Source organism: Hakea prostrata, chromosome 4 (assembly GCF_041222555.1).
Source record: "Hakea prostrata isolate BN-2017 chromosome 4, UWA_Hpros_2, whole genome shotgun sequence".
In the NCBI taxonomy this organism is placed as follows: domain Eukaryota; kingdom Viridiplantae; phylum Streptophyta; class Magnoliopsida; order Proteales; family Proteaceae; genus Hakea; species Hakea prostrata.
The window spans coordinates 45,273,627-45,296,774 of record NC_142603.1 but is presented as its reverse complement, the minus strand read 5'-3'; the positions used below and the strand labels follow the sequence as shown (position 1 = coordinate 45,296,774).

The window sequence follows — 23,148 nt, the reverse complement described above, 5'->3', positions numbered from 1 at the left end:
CAAACATCAGTTAGAGAAAGAAATCAGATTTGGTCCTAAGAAGGAGGTTGCTGAATAAAGAATGATTTGCAGAATATTTACTACTGAATAAGAGAGATTTGGGGACAGGCAGAATATTGCAGAATATTCACTACTGAATGAGAGAGATTTGGGGAGATTAGGGTTGATTAGGGGTTATAAATAGGGGTAAGATGTAAGTAGTAGAAAATGATTAGTTATGTGAGTGTTTGGGGACAAACAGAATATTGTAAATGATTTGCAGAATATTTACTATTGAACAAGAGAGATTTGGGGACAGACAGAATATTGCAGAATATTCACTACTGAATGAGAGAGATTTGGGGAGATTAGGGTTGATTAGGGGTTATAAATAGGGGTAAGATGTAAGTAGTAGAAAATGATTATTTATGTGAGTGTTTGGGCAGCCGTAGGCTGAGGGGCAGCAATGTGATGTGGGGGTGACTGGCACCATTGTAACCAGTTTATCATTGTTTGTCGTTATTCTATCGATTAAATAATATCAGTTTTGCATTCGATTTGTGGGTTCTTATCAAATTGGTACCAGTTTATCATTGTTCATTGTTATTCTATCAATTAAATAATATCAGTTTTGCATTCTATTCGTGGGTTCTTATCACCTTCCATTATTGAACTAATAATAAAAAAAAAGGATGACATTTTTTACAAAAGATTAAGGGAAGAATGCTAGATGGAATGTGGGCAGATTTTAATATTGATTCAGCTAGAATTATTAGACATGGATCAAGATTGTGTGTGCCTTGGGATGAGGAGTTAAAATAAGAATTGATGAATGAAGCATATAATAGCCTATACTTAATACATCCTGGTGATTGTTGTGCAAGGTGATTCTAGGGGAAATGTTAACTGCACAACATAGACTTGTGGTCTTGGATATGTGCCTAACCCAAAAAACGCATAAAAGGTGCAAGGTTAACTATCCCATGATAAGATGGTGAAACTTGAAAGGAGAGTGCTCAAAATCCTTCTTTAATGAAGTAGTCAAATAAGGAAAGTGAGATTTTTAAGAGGGATACTAATGTGATGTTGAATGAGATGGCTATGCGTATAAAGAAGGTGGCTAAAGATGTCCTAGGTAAATCAAAAGGTAAGCTCCATTGTTATAGAGAGACTTGGTGGTGGGATAGTGTGGTTCAAGCTGCCATTAGGAATAAGAAAGTTATTTTTAAGACATGGCAAAGAACTAAGGATATTGAGGATCTTCAAAGGTATAGGTTGGATAGAAATGAAGCTAAGAAAATTGTGGGAGAAGCAAGGGAAAAGAAGTATGAAGAGTTATACAATAAGTTGGGCACGAAGGAAGGGGAAAAATCTATTTATAAGATATTTAAGATAAGGGATATGAAAAGTAGAGATCTTGACCATGTTAGATGTATTAAAAATGGAGATGGTAAAGTACTAGTATGTGATGAGGACATTAAGAAAAGATAGGAAATCTATTTCTTTAGTCTACTAAACAAGCATACTTCAACTCTTCAAGCATCTATAATTCAGATGATTACACTATTCACCAAGGCACCAATTTTCAAACTTATATACGGAGAATTTCGATGTCCGAAGTAAAAGAAGCACCAAGGAGGATAAAACTCGGCAAGACCAAGGTCCTGATGAAATCCTAATAGAAGTATGGAAGAACTTAGACCTATGGACTAGTTTGGTTGACTAAGTTGTTTAATAAAATTATGAGCACAGGGAAAGTGCTAGATGAATGGAGGAGAAGCATCGTGGTTCCAATTTACAAAATATATGAGATATTCAAAGCTGTAATAACTATAGGGGCATTAAACTGATGAGCCATGCTATGAAATTATGGGAGAGAATAATTGAAACCCGTTTGAGATACTTAACTACAATTATGGAGAACCAGTTTGGATTTATGTCGGGAAGATCTATAACGGAGACTATTTACCTAACTAGGAGACTTATGGAAAGGTATAAAGAATGTAGGAAAGACCTTCATATGGTATTTATTGACCTAGAAAAAGCTTATGATAGAGTTCTTAGAGCGTTAATTTGGCAAGTACTAGAGTAAAAAAGTGTTGCAAGTAAAGGGCCTTAACCATAAGTACCGACTAGGGAAAAATATAAAAATAGTAAGAATGAGAGAACAAAGAAAAAGAAAGAAAGAAAAGAGAGGGTAATTGAAGGAAAGGAAGGTGTTAGGAAATTTGGACAGTAACCCTCTCTCCTTTCGTATGATTGGGACTTAATTCCCATAAGATAGCCATGGGTTTGAATAAGTATTAGTTCATTTGTAGGAAACCGTGAAGCTGAAATAGTGGGTTTGTGTTTATAAACCAAGCTAACCTACTTGGTATAAAGCTTTCAAAGAAGGTAAAAAATTGGGTTTTATAAATAGAACTAAATGTTTTATAGGTCGGGAGCTTGAAGAAGAGAAGGTTGGGCTCCGATTGATTTTGGATTATAAAGGATGTGCTCGGAACAAGAATAGGTAAGTGATATAGTCTAACCCATGTTTGATGCATATGAGTGGTACATCTCAATACATAGGTGAAAGAACTCTTATTTTCTTATGCTTGTGCAATTCATTAAGATGTATCGTGTGTTATTACTTGAGTTGAAAAGAAAATAGCATGAGATTGAATAATGTGTTGTTCGATGACTAGAATACTTGAATGGAACTGTTGTTTATATCCTTGGACTGTTTAGTTTGGGGAAACAAGAAAACAATGCCTAAGGCCTATACTTGCTAAGTTTAGAATGTATATGTTTTCTTTATTTGAATGTGGAACTTGTATTGGTGATTGTGTGAACTGTGCTAAACTCTGAACAAGCTAGTGATAGCGGGATAGAAAGGGTCAAAATAATATAAGAATGCAAATGATTGTTAAAGGGATAAAAAGTATGCTATGGTGCTGAAAAGCATATCTTCTATAAGGTCTGGTACTTGATGTACCCAACTCGGAAGGCATGAAGCAAGTCTGAAAAATGAAAAGTCAGAGACTAGACCAATAATACCTGCTTGTGGAGTATACTTGGTCTTATGGCAAGAGACTTAAAAGAGGATCTCCAAGTGGGAACCCTTAAGACTAAGACTGAAACTGAGATTGAGCTTGAGTTAATGGGGGAAAAAAAGAAAAAGAAAAAAGAAACTTGAGTTGGGTATCAGGATGTGATGAAAATAATTTTATTTCGAGGAACTTAGGCAATGTAATGTATGTATGACTCACTTGGTTTGTTTTTGCATGGTTGTCTGTATCACTTAATGGATTTGCAAAGCTTATTATTGTAAATGTTAGCAAGTCCTCAGATGCACGATAAAAGTAAGGGTGTTGTTACCCATGACTAGAGTTGAAGTGGAGGACGAGAACCTACTATTTCTTTTGTAAACATTACTCAGACAAATGAGTTGTAATGTATTTGTATATAATTTTTTTGAGATGGTGTTTACTTAATTAAGTACTTCTATGAAAAGGTTATATGTATGAAAATTAGGACTGTGGATTGTATATATAAGTAAGAGTCTCGTCGTCAAATAGGTTAGTTAATTTGATCCTCTGCTTAGTTCAGTAGGTTAATTGTGGCTCTTTTAACAGGTTGATATTGAAAGGAACTATGACGTGCCCTAGTTGGGTTCTTGTAATGTGGGCCCCACCTTGCCCTAGGAACTTGGTTTCTGGCAGAGGTGGTATCACATGACATAAAACCTAGGGTAGTTCTATTTTAAGTGTGAATGCATGCTTTATGCCCTAAGATTTCACACAAAAATGTGCTCATCTGCCAGAGAGAAATCAATGCTTCTTGAGGGGTCTTTTGTTGTGGAGAACAAAACTGCCTCCTTGTCTCCTCTTTCAAGTCGTTCCAAGTGAGGATTGGTTGCTGCAGTTCTCTGAATAGCAACCACCCTAAGGTCGCTCCTTCGAAGCAAATCATTGCTGTCTTCAAAAGCTCCTCCCCAGTGAGTGCATGTAAGTTAAAGAACCTCTTCGCCCTAACGATCCATCCTAGAGGGTCTTCTGCCAAATAGGGAGGTATCTCCAAATATTTGGAAGAATATTCTTGCCGGCCCATCATCCCTGACTCTCAGTTCGGTTCCCCTAGGTAACCCCTCTACAAGTTATCTCCCATGTGCAGTTGCGAGGATTCCGGTGCCCCCATCCAGTGTAACCTCCTTGATTGAGACTTGATCTCTGCTGCTTTGTAACTCAGTCCTAAATTCTTCTTGGCTTTGTTCTCCTTTCTCTACATGTTGTGCCACATACGGAAGTTTCGAATAAGGGCAGATAGTTGCCCCTAGAGTTCCTTCACCACAACTTACAGATCTTCAACTTGGATTCCATTCGGCTCCTGACCATACCCTAGGATCAACATGCTCTGATACCAAGGTAATAACCCCCTTTTCTTCACTCAGCTAGTTCACCCAGGCTCCCAAACACAAACACAAATATACTCAGAGACTATAACAGAGGAAGAACTGATTCATTCATTTTCTCCATTTATTCATCAATTCATTTGTTCAAAGAGAAACAGTGCAACAACACGACTCTAATGAGTTCATTAGATTCATACCTCAATACATTGACTCAGGTAGAAAACCAGATTGCATCTACCTTCCTACGCCTTACCTGATAGTAGAACTCTCCCCAGCAAACACTTTTTGCTCTTTCTTCCTCCCTCCCTCCAAATATCCCATCGTCTTCCTAACTCACTCCCTTTCCACGTAGGCCACAATCTCTGAAAAGTGCCAACTCTGCTGTACTGTGCATGGTTGAGGTTGCTCTCCAATGCTCGCTTGCCACCTGTCCTTTCACTTGCTTTTGTCTCCAGTGGGCTCTTCTGGATTTGATCCCCTACTGTCCTTCCACTTGTTAAGGGTTTACACCTCAGTTACTAGTGACTCATCATGGACCTGTAGGGAAAAGAAGATATTACACTGATGCGTCCAAAATCTGCTCAGCCCTTAGATCTCCTGCGTATGACCTGTAAAAACGAACGTCAGATGTGGCCCGACCGCTGGAATCGGGAGTCCACCTCCGAAGGCTAAGTCAGTTGATGAACTTAAATCATAAATAGCTCTGCTTGAGTGCAGAGCTAAGGAATGAATAATGAGAATATGATTCAGATTGTATGTGTTCTTCTACCTTGTGGGCAGGTGATGTCTTATATAGTGAATACCTTTGAATTTCCTTCGTTGGATGTATTAGAGCCTTCTTCGGTTAACCGTCAGATCTTAACGGATAGATCCGTTTAGTGATAGATTCGTACTAGGTTGGACTATTAGATGTCTCCTTTGATAATACGATCGTTATATGGTAGTTATCCATATAATAGCGATAAGCATTAGCCGCAAATGCTGCTACCCGTCTTTTTGACGATTAGTCCATTCCGATCATAGCGGATTAGGGCGTGCTTGTGACTGAGTTAGTTTACTTCATCAGTAAGCTACCTTTTGGACTTGGCCCGCTCGGAAGGGAGTCGATTCCTTCCGTCCTGACCAGGGTCGAGGGTCGAACCAAGGTTGAACCCCGTTCGATTAAATTTTCTCCATATCACGAGCCCCCGAGACCAAGCGTTCGGGCAATTCCAAGGGCTTGGTTTTGAACTAAGTAATCTGTCGAACAAGGGTTTTGCATAATCCTCAGCTCATTAAATGTTGTATCACATTTAATGCGGCTGTATTGCTTTTTCCTCGAGCATCGTGAATATTTTCACTTTTTGTGGGGGTGACGCCATGCGTTCCCTGCAGCCGAAACCATCATTGCTCACGAAATCGAAACGACGGTTTCTGAATGCTTGTTTTTGATTCGTGAGTTCAAACTTTCGAACCGTCTTCAAATCTTTATCGTTGATGTTGAATCCATTTCGATCGTACACGTCCTCGATCACTCGTGCGATTGCTTAAAAGCGGTTCGTTGTCTTCATAGGTTTCATTCTTTGTCTGGAATTTTGAAACTTCGTCGTCTTATTCGCGCTCTAACGATCTTCTCACTCTTAAGCGTTCTGTTTCGGTGATTCAGTAAGTCTACTGACTCCTTTGTAACCTTTACTTTCGTCTCCGTTTTCTTTTTTGCTAAAAACCACAACCAGACCTTTACAGTAATGGAAGGTGGTAGGGTTTCTTCTGAAATTCCTCCTGAATTTAGCGCCGGTAAGGGCGACTCTGGTGATGAGGCCTTTGCCTCTGTCCCTCCTGAGCAGTCGAATAGTGACAAGAAAACCTTAACTGCTCTTTGGTGTGACTTCGAAGAAGTTAGCCAACGGAAAAGAGCAGAAGAAAGTGGTGAGGCTCCTTCTACGCTTCCTGAGTCTGGACCATTCAGAACTCCAAAGGCGACTGCCGAATCCTCTGGCCAGTCCAAACAACCTATAAACTCCACTGATGGACTTGGTTCTTTTCCCTCCTCTTTTACAGAGGAGAACCTTCCTTCGGCCATCGAACGTTTCGACTTTCCTTCTTCGTACCACCTTAGGGCCCCCACTCCTGATGAGAGGGTTAATTCGATCCTTCCTGACGAATTTTCCCTGTATATAGATACTTTGGAAAGTGGAGTTCGCTTTCCTTTCTTCAATACTTTGTTTTCTGTCGTTCTAAATCACTGGGAGATTTGTCCTGGCATGCTCCTTCCCAATAGCTGGCGTCTCATCGTCGGCTTTCTGGGTTTATGTTTTGAACTTGGCATCACACCTTCTCTTCCTCTTTTTGTACATTTTCATGTGCTGTTTCTTTCCCATCCTCTTGGCTGGGTTGTTCTTTCCAAGCGCAACAAAGTTTAGCTTGACTGGTCGGGCAGCATTCTTGGCAGGGTAACCTGCCCTTCCAATCACAAGGGGTGGCGCAAGCGGTATTTCTTTTGCCGAGCGCCTCAATCAGACCTTAACTTCCCGACCACCTAGAAACTATACACTTCATATTCTGAGGGCAATCAGGTCCCTCCACTATCCAAGGAAGACAGAGCTGCAGTCAGGAAGATCAAGTCAATCCCATGGTATTAAGAGATACATGGTTATGAGATGGAATACACCTCCATTCTTCAATACTGGGGTTGGCTCAACGTGAGCTTTCTAACTATCATGTTTCGTTTTCTTGAATGTACTGCAAACTTATTCAATTTTTTGACATTTGTCCTTCTTTGCAGTGCCTCCAAGAATTAATCCAGACAACCTTCGGGTAAAGGCTGCCAAGGCCGTTGTGACTGCAGAACAACGGTTTCCTCGAGCCTTAACTGCAGAACAGGTGGCCTCTATGCCTCCTCCAGACCCTTCTTATGAGAGTATAAGAAACTTGAAGCCAGTGGTTGAGGCTTCGGGGAGAGAGAAAAGACCGATGGTGGAAGAGGTCAAAGTCCACTCTCCCGTTCGAACCAAAAGGAAGCATGACTCGGTCAATGCTTCTTCCCCAAAGAAATCCAAAAAGAATAAAGATTCTGAGGAGGTCTTCGTCCCTTAATGGTCATTGGTGGTGACAAACCGAGTCACGCAGGACCATGAGAAGGCTGCCGAGTGGAGTTCTCCTGGCCTTATGCCCGCCGATCGTCAGGCCTTTGAAACCCTGCAAGACGACTCTCTAGTTCGTCTTTCCACAAGGTATTGTTTCTTCGATCCTTTGCTACTTTTTTTTTTGTAATCTCTCCTGGGATTTTTGATAATTCGTTTGCTTTCTCAGGAATGCTGTGTTGAGCTTCTACCAACACATGGAGGCCTTGAGCCGAGTTGGTCGTAGCGGCTCCTTACTGCAGACTTGTGAAGAGAATTTGGCGAAGGCCAATTCTAAGGTTGACCGGCTGAAGAAAGCAGCCGAAGAATCAAAGGAGGAGAATGACAAGGTCATCAACTCTTTGAAAAAGGATCTGGACTTGTCAATCAATCGTGCTGCTGCTGCCGAACGCAAGGCTAAGAAGCAGAAAAAGCTTGCTATCGAGAGTACTGATAGACTCGAGCTTCAAGCCATGGAGAACGGGCGTCTGAAGGAGATGGCAGTTCCCAAGAAACCCAAACATCTTTCACAAGATCTTCGGAGAGACTGCATTCGGAAGTATCTGAACAACATCCCTTTCAGCAATCTGATGACTCCATTCAACCTTCAAGCTTACCGAGTGGGGCAGAATGATGTTTGGAAAGCTATTCTTGAAGTTAATCCTTCCTTTGACACAACTCCTTACCGGAGCATTTGCCACAAGGAAATTTTTGAGAAGCTTGAGCTGCCTTTTCCCAACTGGGTTTGGGAGGAAGAGGACCCTATTTTAGCAGATCCAGATATCAAGAAGTTTCTTGATGATTCGCCGCCTCTTCCCGAAGAACCTCCAAAGCCTGCCTTAGACAAGGATCCTTCTGCCGAAACTGTTAAAGAACAATAGGAAGCTATCTTCTCTCTCTCTCTCTCTCTTTTTTTTTTTTTTTTTTTTTTTGGGTTGGCCCCCCACGGCCTATTGATAACGAAATAGACATTTGCCTCTTTCCTTCTCGAACTCTCTTTCAATGATTGCCATAAAGCTCTAATAATACTCGCTCAAAGAATTTTCTTTGTTCCCTTTCGTAAAAATGACATTTTAGGAAAGAGACAAGCTATTATGTAGAGAAACTTGTACCTTAATTGAAGATGGCGCTCAGGACATCAGAGGAATACGCTCGGGAGCGTGTATTTGGTTCTTACCAAACCCTTCATGATGCTTGACACCTTTATCTCCCGACTGTTCTCTCTTTATGACGAAGCCCAAACATTTCCTCGTATTTGCGTACAAATTGTTCTTCCCAAGGAATTGGGAATATTCTCTTATTTAATACTAGTGCGATGGTTGGTATTTGGCAGTATCCTCGTATCAGGTGCACGTTACTTCACGTGGAAACTTAGGACAGCCTTTAAGTTTTGAATTTGAAGAGCCGTTATCTCTTGACCGTTGATCCTGCATTTCTCGGAATTCGAAACGTCTCTTCCATTCTAACCCTTGATTAATTTGGGTTTTCAACCGTCGCGTCACTCCCTGAGGCTATTTAAGTTCCTCAAGGGTGCTTCATCTTTGTCCTCACTATCTGTAAGTCGTTCGTGTTTGCTAAATTTGCAAAGTAGTATTTTGCCTTTGCTGCCTCTGTACTCTTTCCTCCGACGATATCTCGATCAAAACCTGAACAAGTGAGTTTTCTCCTCTGTCATTCAGTTTTATCATGAACTTCTTCTTCTTCTCCTTGAGTAATCTTCACAGTAGTTATACTTGGGGTTTACTCATTCCGAAAGTTCCTTGCTGGATATTCCTTGCTTCGTCTGTTCTTCAGAAATCTAGGGTTTTCCCTTTCCTGCTATATTTTTGATTGATTTCTCGTACTGACGATGCTTGCTTTTCCTTTGTAGTGCCTCCAAGAATTAACTTGGATAATATTAGGGCGAAATCTTCCAAGAAGACTGCTCCAGTGCTGACGAAGGTTGTTCCCTCCGAGGTGATTGTTGTTGGTGAATCTTCTAAACGCGGGGAGATTGCTGTTGGTGAATTTTCTAAAGTTTAGATTCCCACAGCTTCCACTGATGCTTTGCTGAGGGAGACCGTTCGGTCTTCCAAGGAGGATGTGGCTCCCTCCGTCGCTGTTCGCACTGCCGAAACCCCTGTTGGCGCTACGCTGGAGTCCTCTTCCATGATGAAGACCGTTCGGTCTTCTAAGGAAGATATGGTTCCTCCGGTCATCGTTCGGGCTTCCGAACCTGACTCTAGTGCTTGTTTGGCATCCTCCTCCAATCCTTCAACTGTGGAGGTTTTCGAGGAGGCCGAGAGTCTTGCTTCTAGGAAGCGCCTCGGTTAAATGATGATGTGTTCCAACCTTCCTGGTCGCTGAAGAGGTCCGACTTGGTGACAGGCGATTTTGACAAGGCACTAGAATGGTGCAATTCTGTCCAAATGCCTGCCGAGAGCAGAGCCTTCTCTACGGTCCCGGATAGGAAATTTATAAAGTCACTTGTGATGTAAGTTTCTCTTCATTACCTTTCGTTCTGAAGATATATTTTTTTCTTTTGCTCTTGACTAACTCTTGAGTTGTTGCAGGAGCCTGGCTGATAATTTCCACAATCAAGTGGAAGCAGCCTTTAGACTCAGTAGACTGAGTGATGAGCTTTCCAGGCTTCGGGAAGAATCCAAAGCTAAAGATGTTGAGATTGCTTGTCTTGGAAACAAAGCTTGGGAGATTGCCCGAGTGAAGAATTCTGAAAACAAGCGTCTTCGTTCGGATCAGGACGGCCAGGGAGAAAATCCGAAAGCTGGAGCGGGAAATTGAAAAGCTTTCAGCAGGGGTGAAACGGTCTGGAGCTGTATCAACGCCTCAAAGGCAAGCTGTTACCCTTTTGCCCGAGTCCCTTCCGACTGATGTTCACAGGGCTTGCATCTTCAAATATTTGTAGAGTAAGCCTTTTGTTGACATGCTGAACGCTTATAACTTGTAGGCATATCGGGACGGTGAGAACGAGGTATGGGAATCGATACTAAGGAGAAATCCTTATTTCAACACGACTCCCCACCGCGCCAATTGTCATCCCGAAGTGTTTGGAAAGCTGGGACTTCCTCTTCCTGCTTGGGCCAAGGACGTGGTGGACTTTCCTCCCCCAGATCCAGATATAATGCATCATCTTGATGACTCTCCTCCTTTGTCTCCTCTTAAAGGATTCAGCTATAAAGAGCTTGCCTTGAATGCAGGTCTGATCAAAGGCCAAGCCTCTTCAGAAAAAGCTGGATAAAAAGTATGGAATTGCCGAGGATTTTGTAGGTTGGAGTTTACAGAATGCTTCGCGATCCCCGAGGAAGAGAACCAAATGATGAGAGGACCCATGTTTCCACGGCCAATAGCCATCATATGTCTTCCCGACTCTGTTTTTCTTGACTCTGTGTTGCTTCTGACAAAGCTGCTTCGATCCTGTTTTAGAGTTCTTCACGATCACCGATGATGATTTTCCTTCTTGACCGAACGAAGATTGTACCCCAACACTTGTTATCTCATATGTATATTTGATGTAAAGGTTGGCCCCTTCTGGTCGTTTAAAGGAATAAAGAATTAACTTCATCTTTGAACTTTGTCAGTCACTTAAGTCTCAGTTGCAGTAGGTTTTAGTTGTTTTAAAACAATGCCTTTACTTAGAGATTTCCGTAGAAATTCAATAAGTTTGAGAAGGACTCACTCGGGTTTTAAACCGACGCCTTGTAGAAGGTCCCACACGGGTTTTAAACCGATGCCTTTACTTAAGGATTTCCGGAGAAATTCAATAAGTTTGAGAATGACTCACTCGGGTTTTAAACCGACGCCTTGTAGAAGGTCCCACACGGGTTTTAAACCGATGCCTTTACTTAAGGATTTCCGGAGAAATTCAATAAGTTTGAGAATGACTCACTCGGGTTTTAAACCGACACCTTGTAGAAGGTCCCACACGGGTTTTAAACCGATGCCTTTTGTTTTTGTCGCTGGATCTGATCTTGAGTGTTGTGTTGCCCCCAATCAAAAGATAGTGTGTTGAAAACTGAGAATTGTATTGATTGAGTTGAATACTGTTACATCATGAATGAAAATGATAATCTCCTCAAGGATAATATTTCTTCAAGTTTCTAGCATTCCACGAACGATCCAACTCTTTGTTTGTTGTCATGTTCTTAAGCTTATAAGCTCCCGAACCAACTGGTTTAATAACCATATATGGGCCTTCCCATGAAGGGTCCAATTTCCTCTGATGGCGTGGGTCTGAAGCTAAGGTATTCCTTAATACCAAGTCTCCCGCTATGTATCGACGATTTTGCACTCGGGAATTATAATGTGACGCTATCCTTCGCTGATAATGTTGAGTTCGTGCTATTGCTTTTGCACGAACTTCATCTAATAAGTCAAGGCTATCTAGCAGTTCTTGTTCGTTTGCTTTTTCCTCGAACTCTCTTTCCCGTAGTGTTCCAGCCATTACCTCAACAGGTGCCAATGCTTCAGATCCATAAGCCAGTTTAAAAGGAGTTTCTCCTGTGGGTGTTCGAACCATAGTTCGATAGGCCCACAGAACGTTGTGCAATTCTTCAACCCATAAAGCTTTATCAGCTTCGAGTCTCTTCTTTATTCCCTCAAGTAATGTTCGGTTTGTAACCTCTACTTGGCCGTTGCTTTGGAGGTATGCCACTGATGACATACGATGCTTGATCAGATATGTACTGCAAAATTGTTCAAATTGTGGATTATCGAATTGAGTGCCATGATCGGTTACGAGTATTTTTGGCATCCTGAACCGATAAATGATAGACTCGAGCACGAACTTCTCCACCTTTCTTTCAGTGATGGTTGCTAGAGCACTAGCCTCGACCCATTTGGTGAAGTAATCAATCGCTACTATTAGATATTCTCTTCCGCCGGATGCCTTGGTGAATTTTCCCATGATATCGATTCCGCACATCGCAAAAGGGATGGGGTCTAGAATCGAAGTCAAGGTTTCAGCCGGTCTTTTAGATAACGTAGCATGGATTTGACAATTGCTACACCGACGAACATATTCCATAGTAGCTTGTTGAAGTTTAGGCCAATACAGACCGAGCCTTAAATTTTTGTGTGCCAGGGCCCGACCGCCCATATGAGCCCCACAAATTCCTTCATGAACCTCGGCCAAAGCTAATTCCGATCCTTCGGGACCCAAGCATCTTAAGAGGGGCCAGCATATGATCTTCTGTATAGCGTTCCATTTTGCATTATGAATCGTGCTGCTCGTACCTTGATTAATCTTGCCTCTTTCGGATCTTCTGGCAACTTATCATCTCTCAGATATTCCACGATCAGATCCATCTAGCATCGTTCAGCTTCAATATAGGATACCTCTTTATCTTGGTAACTTGGGAATGTTACTTCCTTTATATAGATCGAAGGGTCTAAATTCTTTTCCTTGGCATTAGCTAGTCTTGATAGCTCATTTGCCATTGTATTTTCTTTTCTTGGGATCTGACATACTTTCAGATTCCTGAATTCTTTTTGCAATGCTTGCACAATCTCTTGATATTTTTGCAATCGGGGTTCTTTGACACCATACTCCCCTTGTACTTGATTGATAATAACCTGTGAGTCACTAAAAATAGTTACCTCTGCTATCGCCAATACTTTTGATAAGCGAAGTCCAACTATTAGAGCCTCGTACTCTGCTTCATTGTTACTTGCTTCGAATGCAAATCTTAATGCATACCGAATAATAAAACCTGCCGGGCTTTTCAAAAGAATTCCTGCCCCTGCGCCTTGTTTATTGCTCGAGCCATCCACGTATACCTCCCACATGGTTGGAATACTAGGTTCGACAATCTCTTCTATTGGTGCAGTTGTTTCTACTACAAAGTCGGCTAATGCTTGGGCTTTAATTGCCGTTCGAGGCTTAAAGCTTACTTGGAACTTGCTGAGCTCGATCGACCAAGCTACCATCCTTCTAGACAAATCAGGTTTACGAAGAACTTTACTAAGAGGAAAAGTTGTAAATACCTCGATTGGATGAGCCTGAAAGTATGGCCGTAGCTTTTTGGCTGCTATTATAAGAGCCAAAGCCTGCTTTTCGATCTGGGAATACCGTGTTTCCGCGTCGAGTAATACGTGGCTGACATAATATATCGGCCACTGCTTCTTGTCTTTTCCCGAACAAGCACCGCGCTCACTGCCGAGGGGATGTTGCTAAATATAGTTGCAAAATTTCTCCCTTTTCTGGTCGGGACAGTAGCGGTGGTCTTCCCAATGTTTCCTTTAGATCTTCAAACGCCTTTTGACACTCTTCAGTCCATTTCGCCTCCTTACTGCCCCTTAAATTTTTGAGTGCTTTGAAAAAAGGAAGACATTTTTCTTCCGATTGTGAGATGAACCGGTTCAACGCGGCTACTCTTCCTGTTAAGCATTGCACATCTCGAACAGTCTTGGGTGCTTCCATATCGATCAAAGCCTGTATTTTGGCCGGATTAGCCTCAATACCTCTTTGTGATACCATAAAGCCCAGGAACTTGCCCGACGAGACTCCGAAGGCGCACTTTTCCGGATTCAGCTTCATTTGGTACTTCCGCAATACTGAAAATACCTCCGCTAAATACTCAATGTGTTTTGACCTCGCAGTGCTCTTCACTAGCATATCATCAACATATGCTTCCACATTCTTCCCGATCAAGTCTTTAAAAATTTGTTGACAGCCCTCTGATAAGTAGGCCCTGCATTTTTCAGGCCGAACGGCATGACTTTGTAATAGAAGCTTTCACGATCAGTCATGAAAGCAGTAAACTTTTCATCCTCCTTGTTCATGAGGATCTGGTTGTATCCTGAGTACGCATCCGTGAAACTCAATGTTTCATATCCTTCCGTGGCATCTATCAACAGATCTATCCTTGTCAACAGATAACAATCTTTTGGGTAAGCCTTGTTGAGATCTGTGTAATCTGTACACATTCTCCACTTTCCATTTGCCTTCTTGACCATCACCACGTTGGCCAACCAGACTGAGCATTCTATAGGTTCAATGAAACCAGAGTTCTTCAATTTGTCAACCTCACCGCGAACGGCTTCATGCTTTTCAATGGAGAAATTTCTCCTCTTTTGAATTACAAGTTTTACCTTCGGATGTATCCAAAGTTTATGTTCTGTAACCTGTTGATCAATTCCCGGCATATCTTCTGCAGACCATGCAAACACATCGTTGGTTTGCTGAAGAAAGAACTTCAGCTCCTTCTTGAATTCTTCCAGCTGCTCAGGCCCGATATAAGTAATTCTTTTTTCATTATCGGGATGCAGCTGGATTTGTTCCAACTTCTCGATTGGCTCGGGCCTTTGCATCTCTGCCTTGTCCCGGTCGTCTCGTACTTCTATTGGTAACGCAGTTACCTTCCTCGGGCCCTCCTTATCCTTCAAATATGCTACATAGCACTGTCTAGAGATTCTTTGGTCAGAAGAAACCTGACCAATTCCCATTTCTGTCGGGAATTTTATCTTCAGGTGCTTTGTTGAAACTATAGCACCTAACTTTGATAAGGATGGCCTTCCGAGAATGACGTTATAAGCCGGAAGTTCTCGAACCACCAAGAAGTTTACCCGAACAGTAGCCTCTTTAGGGAAGCTTCCAATCGACATAACTGTACTGATCCTTTTGCTATTGCGGACGATCCCGCAAAGCCATATAAGTGTGTGGATGACGGCTCCATCAAGTCTTTATCCACTTTAAGTTTTTGATAAGCTGCATAAGATAAAAGGTCTGCAGCAGACTCGGTGTCAACTAACACCCTATGCACTTCTCGGTGGGCGATCTCTACCTTGATGACTATGGCATTATCATGAGGTAAACAGACGCCTCTTTCATCTTCCTCGCCAAGGTGATCGAACCCTCACCATTCAGCCTTTTCCGCTTCTGCGTTTCTCCGGTTCCAACAAACTTGGATTTGGCTTTCAGCTTCCGGAGCGACTCAGGTTTGGGACCTCCAAATATTGTTAGTATGGGTGACCGAGTGGCATCGATCACTTCTTTACCTTTCTTAGATTTAGGAGCCTCCGTCAGTTGTTCTGGACTAACCGAACGTTCCCTCTTGTTACCTGTGTCTTGCGGTTCCGCTCGTCTTCCTTTGACGAAATTGGACAAGTGTCCTTGAGATATCAATCTTTCAATATCCGCCTTTAAATGTCTGCAATCATTGGTATAGTGACCGTAATCTTTATGGAAACGGCAATACCTTTCTCTATCCTGCTCCCCAGGCTTCGTGGGAAGCTTTGGAGGCCATTTCAAGATATTCTGTCTCTTGATAATATTTAAAATATCAGCCAGAGGAGTATTTAATGGAGTATACTCACTTTTGCCGGGAGATCTCTGCCGCCATACCTGGCAAGGCTTTCCAACTCGATCACGAACATTCTGCTTCGGCCTCTGCTTGTTCTCGGGGGCCTTCTGTTCTTTTGTAGAGGCTTTATTGTCCCCTTGATGTGCATCCAGGATCTCCGTCACCTCTGCTTGCTTCTGACACCTTTGCACCAGTTCAGCATAAGTGGTAGGCATGTCTTGAAGTAGTAACTCCAAGAGTGGTCGGTCAGTGAGTCCAGTGAACAAAGCAGTTTTAGCTACCTGTTCATCTAGATTCTCTATCTCCATTGTGACCCTGTTAAATCTTTTCAGGTATTCCCGAATCGATTCACTTTTCCCTTGTCTGATAGTGAACAAGGTCTCCTCGGTCTTTTTGATCTGGATTCCACTTTGGAATCGTCCTATGAATTATCGCGCCAATTCTTCAAAATCCATGATCCTTCCTGACGGGAGATTCGAAAACCATTTTTGTGCTGCTCCAGTCAAGGATGAACCGAAAACCCTGCAAAGGATTTCATCAGAATTACCCGCAACAGCCATAGTTTGTTGGTAGTAACTGATGTGAGCAATAGGGTCTCCCGAACCATCGAACGTGGAAAAGGTTGGCAAACGGAAATTGTGAGGAAACTGGTATCCGGCTATGGCCTCAGCAAACGGAGTTTTTCGAATAACCGAATAAATATCATCAGTTATTCTCCCTCTTGTCAATTGTCCGAGTTTTTGATTAATACTGGCCAATTCTTGACCAATATGCGCTGATCGATCTCTGATGACACGATCATTCTCCTGAACCGCGCGCCTGATAGTTGGTCAGTGAGTTCGTACTCTTGCACCCAACCTCGTATTTGAATCGGTTGTACTTCCTTGCGGTCCTTCAAACCTCTCATCTCTCCTAGGGAGTTCTCCAGTTCTCCTAGGTTCTCTTTCTCGCCTCCGGTCGCCTTCCCGGAAAATTCTGACCGACATTCTGGTCATCAATCAGTCTTTGCTCCCTTTGTAATGTGCGCCTTCCCGCATCATGTTGATCAGGTGCTTGCGGCGCCACCACCTGCCTGGTCAACGTACGGAGCGTCTGATTCACCTCCAATAACTGGAGTTTCAGTTGATCCAGTTGATACTGGAGTGGATTTAGAGGATTGTTACCTCCCTGACCACCATCTTCCTGCACTTCAAGGGGTCAACTTCCCTCAGGGATATCTGGATTATTTGCTCTGGGAATTTGAATGCCAGCCTCTCACTGGGCCGCCGCAGCCGCTGCTGCTGCCGCCGATGATCTGGTAACCATGGCTTTCCGAAGCGTTTCCCACAGACGGCGCCAAATAATGCGTCCAAAATCTGCTCAACCCTTAGATCTCCTGCGCATGACCTGCAAAAACGAACGTCGGATGTGGCCCGACCGCTGGGATCGGGAGTCCACCTCCGAAGGCTAAGTCAGTTGATGAACTTAATCATAAACGGCTCGCTTGAGGTTACGAGCTAAGGAATGAATAATGAGAATACGATTCAGATTGTATATGTCCTTCTACCTTGTGGGCAGGTGATGTCTTATATAGTGAATACCTTTGAATCTCCTTCGTTGGAAGTATCTGAGCCTTCTTCGGTTAACCGTCAGATCTTAACGAATAGATCCTTTTAGTGATAGATCCGTACTAGGTTGGACTATTAGATGACTCCTTTGATAATACGATCGTTATATGGTAGTTATCCATATAATAGCGATAAGCATCAGCTGCAAATGCTGCTTCCCGTCTCTTTGACGATTAGTCCATTCCAATCATAGCGGATTAGGGCGTGCTTGTGATTGAGTTAGTTTACTTCCTTAGCAAGCTACCTTTTGGACCCGGCCCGCTCAGAAGCGAGTCGATTCCTTTCATCCCGGCCGGGGTCGAGGGTTGAACCAAGGTTGAACCGGTTTCGATTATATTTTCTCCATATCATACACGAATCTTGGCGAGATCTTGCTTCATGATATTAACTCTTTCTCTGAAATTCTGTTTACTTGAAAGATTTGGTTTTCTAACTTATTTTCTTGGGATTGATTTGCAGTAACTGGTGCTTCACGTCGTTATGCTTTTGTTGAGTTTGAGACAGACAGAGAAATGAGGCATGCGTATGAGGTGCTTTCATTGTGTCCCCTTATATTCCTACTCCTGTTGCATTTTGCAAAATATAATTTCTCTGTTTTTTCATTTTCTGTATTTTCTTGAAACCATCAGACTGCTTCTGTTAGATAAGAATTTTGGTGGTTTATGTATGGATATAGATGTACATATCTTGGTGTTAGCATGCTACCAACGTGGTCCATATAAGTTTTAGTCTGAGACAATTTGATTTGATCATAATGTTTTACCTTTGCCTTACATTATGCTGCCGCTTTGCTAAATCTCATCCTCTCTCTTTAATTTCCTGAGTAACAACTTCATTGCTTAGGAAAGAGGTCTGAGTAACAAAAAGAAACCATACAAGCATGGCTGTACCTAGATCCAACCTAAAAGCGTTTCTTCAAAGCCTTATGCTTAATAAGCTCTTCAGCCACCGTACAAATCTCTGTTGTTAGCTTCCTGTAGAGAAGATGGTTATCTATGGGGATGGTCATAGTTTTATGAAACCTCATGTAAATCTGGAATTTTTATTTTTGGTATTTGAAAAGAAATTTTAGCATTTATCTGAAAGGTCTTTGGTAATAGATGACCTAAAATGACCTTAGAAGAAGTGGTGAGAAAAGACATTGCATGGGCTGGGCCCTGTATCTAGTATGACGTCAAATAGAGCTGGTTGACAGGCAAAGATCTATGTAGCTGATCCCATTTAGTTGGGATAAGGCTGAGTTGTTTTTATTTGGGAGTGGTTTAGGACTATGGTTGGGTTTGAGTTCTTGATAAACAAGAAGTAAATAGCTTGGGCGGGTGGAAAATCTATAAACTAGTTGGAAACAGTTTATTACTGGATTGCTTTGGCTAAAAAGTTTCAGCAAGATAATTGCAGAACCTCTTATTGTATGTGGTACAATACAAGGTAACTGAAAGCGCAAGTAGCCCATGGTTTAGGTAAAACGGGTTCATATTAAGACAGAAGTTTGGCTCACATTAAAGCCCATATTTGGCATAGAATGTGACCTTGTAGTAGATCTATGAAGATTGTTGGCCTGATATGACTTGCTTGGAAAGGAGATCTAGAAGTTGTTTGCTGGAGTATTATATTAGGATCTCCCAGGAAATCTCTGTTTATTTGATTGCAGGCTACTTGGTAGTGAAGGAGTCTATTCTTGTTCTAGATCTACTCAAATTAGTAAATATAAGTGGAGCAATAAATTCATAAAAATGACTAGTAGACATCAGATGCATTCTTCAGAAGTGACGGCAGAAATTCTGGAACGCATTATTCATTTTTTTGTTTTGTTTCTGGTGAGTAGATAATTAAAATATTGGCCTAAAGGGGAGGGATGATTACACGGCAGAAAAGAGAGGTGGGGGGAAGACCAGGAAAGGTCAGAACATGTTCCATCTTTTGTTTGCATCAACAGTTTGGTCTTACCTGAATTTTCCTTCTATTTAATTGATCTGTAAATGAAAGAGCATCAACCATGTAACCAAATGACCTCCACTTGAATCCTGCTTTCCAGATCTTCTCACAATGTTCTTAGCTGACATAGTGGTGAATAGTCCACTAGAATTAGCTTTCTGCAACACTGAATCATCATCTAAGTGCCTGTGCCAAACAAATGCGAGTCAGTGTGCTCGAGAAATCAATAAAGTCGAAAGGAAGTATAAGGGCTGGGGTGCAACATGTCATTTCAAATGATATCTGCAACCACACAAGAATTACCCCTTTTTACTTGGTCTTCTGCCTTGATTACTCTATTACTACTTAATTGTTCTGCAGCTATCAAGTATGGGAGTGGGAGCAATATTATTACTGCTATGGGTGCGTTTGCTATTTAACTGAAGACGATCCATATACTTTTAACCAATTCGATCCTGCGATTCTGTAGGTTGTTCAGTGTTGAACCTGCTCAGCCTAGCCTTTCTAGACTGGCTTCTGGGCTACTTGTGCTGAATGTGTGGTCAACCAGAATACAGGATTTGGAATCTTTGCTCAGACATGTCGTTAGTTAACTTTTGGGTTCCCCCCCCCCCCTCCCTTTTTCTTTTTTTTTGGGGGAGGGGGTGGGTGAGTTTGGTGGGCTGGGATGGTCAGGGGTGATCTATTTATTGCTAAAGCAAGAAATACTGGACACAAACCCCAAAACCCAGGTTTTTGGGTTTTCAAAATTCTTGGGATTCAATTTGAGTTACTGAAGAACCATGGAAACTGTAATTTTGACTAGAAATTTGGTCCTAATGGACTCTGGGCCCTGGAGGTTGAGTAATGTTCAACTAGTTTAACTTTGTAATGCTTATCTCCTGTTAATTTTTCCAATTTCACTTTTGCATGAAATCGTATCCCTCTCTCTTGTATGCATTTTTTCCCTGTATTTCATATTTTTCTTACCATCATTAAGGTTGTAGCAGTTTACCCGGTGATTTGGTTTGTGCGTGGCATCCTACCAGTGTGATCTTTTATGTGGTATTCCATAGGATTGATTTTCCCTGCCATTTATTATTAGATTATGGTGATTGTGTAATACATTCTATACATTCATGTTATAGACTAGTACACATTGGGTGCATTCTCCATAAGTAGACAGCAGAAATTCTGGAAGGCGTTATTCCATCTTTTTTCTTTTTTGGGCCGAGTAAATAATAAATAACAGCTTTGAAGGAAGTGCGAAATACTATTATTTAGACACCAACTCAAGGGCATTACTTCGAAGAGTGGATATCGAAAAAAGCATAGTTGTCAAGGTCTACAGCCTGTATTCCTGAAGGAATAGTGTATAAAGCTTATGGGATAAGTAAAGGATGTTTCTCAAAATAATTTGAAATCATTAACTTTGGTTGATCATATAAAGGTTTAATATATTTATAAAAATTTGAAAATTTCAAATTTCCAGCTGAATACCATGCTTGTAGAAATCCAGTTTATGGTGAATCTGTTACTCCTGATGTGTAGGATGCCCATCATTCAATCATCGATGACTCTGAAATTATAGTCGACTACAACAGGCAGCAATTGATGCCAGGATGGATCCCGCGAAGGTTAGGTTAGTCAAACATCAGCCTTCTCAAACTTTATAATGTCCTTATGGATACATACAAGTGCATTCTTTAGTTATCTGCCTCTTACAGGAGGCGGCCTTGGTGGTAAGAAGGAGTCCGGCCAGCTTCGCTTTGGAGGACGAGAAAGACCATTCCGAGCTCCTCTGTATGAATTCGTAACTTTTTCTATACATACTCTAAATTTGTCAAGGCATTTCCTAGGCGTCCGGGCAGTTTCTATAGGGGCGCCTTAGTAGGTGTCATCTTTAAGTCTTGGCACTGCTTGACCCCCTCGATGCCTTGAGAACCATGATATCCACTCTAAACTCTTAGTCACACTCCCCCTTTCCCCAAATAGAAGGAAAGGTAATCAATCAATGAGTTCTTGTGATTGAGGATGATACAGCCATAGATTCAAGTCCAACAATGGTGTATGGATCATGAGGGCAAGCAGAGAGTGGTGGAAGAGAGTTACAGGGGGTGTGGAGAGAGATTTAAGAGATTTGTGTGTAAATTTGAATCAAGAGGGGGTGATTCCGCTATTCCAAGACCATTGTGGTAATTATTGCTTCATATTCAAATTAATGTATTCCTCTGCATGTCTTTTGCATATGTAGGCGACAAATTCCTTTGGATGATTTGAAGAGACTTGGCATACCACCTCCTCCAGAAGGAAGATATATGTCGCGTCATCAGGTATCTTTTCCTTGCACACCATTTTAGAGGACAGGGATAAGTAGCAGGTCTATCAACTTAGAGTGGATACAGATCCTCTGATGAATTTGTGGGTTCCAGCTTCCAAAATGAGCGTGTTAACACAGCAGTCTTGACTCCAGACTAGGTCGCTTGTGCCACTGCATCTGTTTACTAGTACTAATCACCTCTTCATTACGATTTGCAGGTACCCTCACCTCCAAGAAGGCCAAGGAGCTCCATGGACAGGGAAGAACGTCCACATAAGCGCCATAAACACGGTAGACATTCTCATCGACCTGAGAGGGGATCTTCAAGTAGAGATTATCCTTCTGATTGAATGTTAAAAAGAAGCCAGTTCTCTACTTGCTGTACACTGGAGATGAGCTGAGGTGCAATATTTAGTTGAAGAGATGGCCATGGAGTAACTGTTGTGTTTTAACCTTTTAAGGGCCTTTTGTAATTGATCCCTGCATTATGAAGGATGTTCTCTATTTCCCGATTATTAGGGGTTGTTCTTCTCAGGCACAGTCTGGACCTCACTTTGAGAAATTGGTGTTACTCACCCAAAAAAAAATATATATATATATAAAAAAAAGAAAAAAAAAGGAAAAACAAAAACAAAAACGGAAACAACCTTCTAGCAAGGGCATTTTTGTCTTTTTGATATTAAAATATAATATCATATTTTAAAATCCTAAATATATATATATTTTTTGGTAAACAAATCCTAAATATTTAAAGTAGTTTTCTTTTGCAATATAAACATATGGGTGTTTTTTACTTTTATTTTTTATTAATATATTAGAAAAATTCCCTCCTCCCTATGGAACAGCCCTAAGAGAAAGTGTGAAACATTGACAAAGCATGCGTTACATACAACTAGGGGTGTCAACGGTGCGGTTTTGGGCTGAAAAACACCAGCCCAAACATGGCCCATTAGCAAAATAACGGTTTCAGGCTGGGTTCGGTTTAATGCGGTTTGGGTTCGGGCTAACTAACGATTTGGGTTAACGGTTTATACTCGGGTTGACTAACGGTTTATGATGTGTAAGAAAAAGAACAAGAAGAAACAATTGAGCATCTAACAACAAAAGCGAAAATTATATGAAAAGCAAAGTTGCTATTGGTCAATTTCCATTAAAAAAAACCACCCATTCTATAGAAATCAAGAACCTAAATATTAAGTAGTAAAATAACTATTTGATTTTTGAATTTATGCTTAATTTTTTTAATTGTCTATGCCTACTACCTAATGGTAATATAACAATTCAAATATTATTTAATGTAAAATTACAAAACGGGTTGTAAAACGGGTTATAATGGGTTGCGGTTCGGTTTCGGGTTAGTGTGGGCTCCACCACCTCAGCCCAATTGCGGCCCATTAAGATTCGGTTTGAGTTGGTTCGGGCTATAACGGGCCGGTGTGGTTCGGTTTTAATGGTTCGGACTACAAATTGACACCCCTACATACAACCCTTAAGCTGCTGATTTGGGCTGCTATTGTTGCATCCTTCATTTTTG

The 23,148-nt window shown here is 41.6% G+C and overlaps 1 protein-coding gene across 1 annotated transcript in view; it reads left to right on the top strand.

Moving 5' to 3' along the window:
- LOC149019102 (RNA-binding (RRM/RBD/RNP motifs) family protein) overlaps positions 1–22,207 on the top strand; it is a 29,721-nt gene extending 7,514 nt beyond the window's left edge. The window contains exons 4-8 of the mRNA XM_089153166.1: positions 17,840–17,910; positions 20,846–20,936; positions 21,022–21,097; positions 21,549–21,627; positions 21,833–22,207. Coding sequence (XP_089009292.1) covers positions 17,840–17,910; positions 20,846–20,936; positions 21,022–21,097; positions 21,549–21,627; positions 21,833–21,964 — 449 coding nt within the window. The 3' untranslated portion in view covers positions 21,965–22,207. The remainder of the gene's footprint in view (positions 1–17,839; positions 17,911–20,845; positions 20,937–21,021; positions 21,098–21,548; positions 21,628–21,832) is intronic.
- The last annotated feature ends 941 nt before the right edge of the window (positions 22,208–23,148 follow it).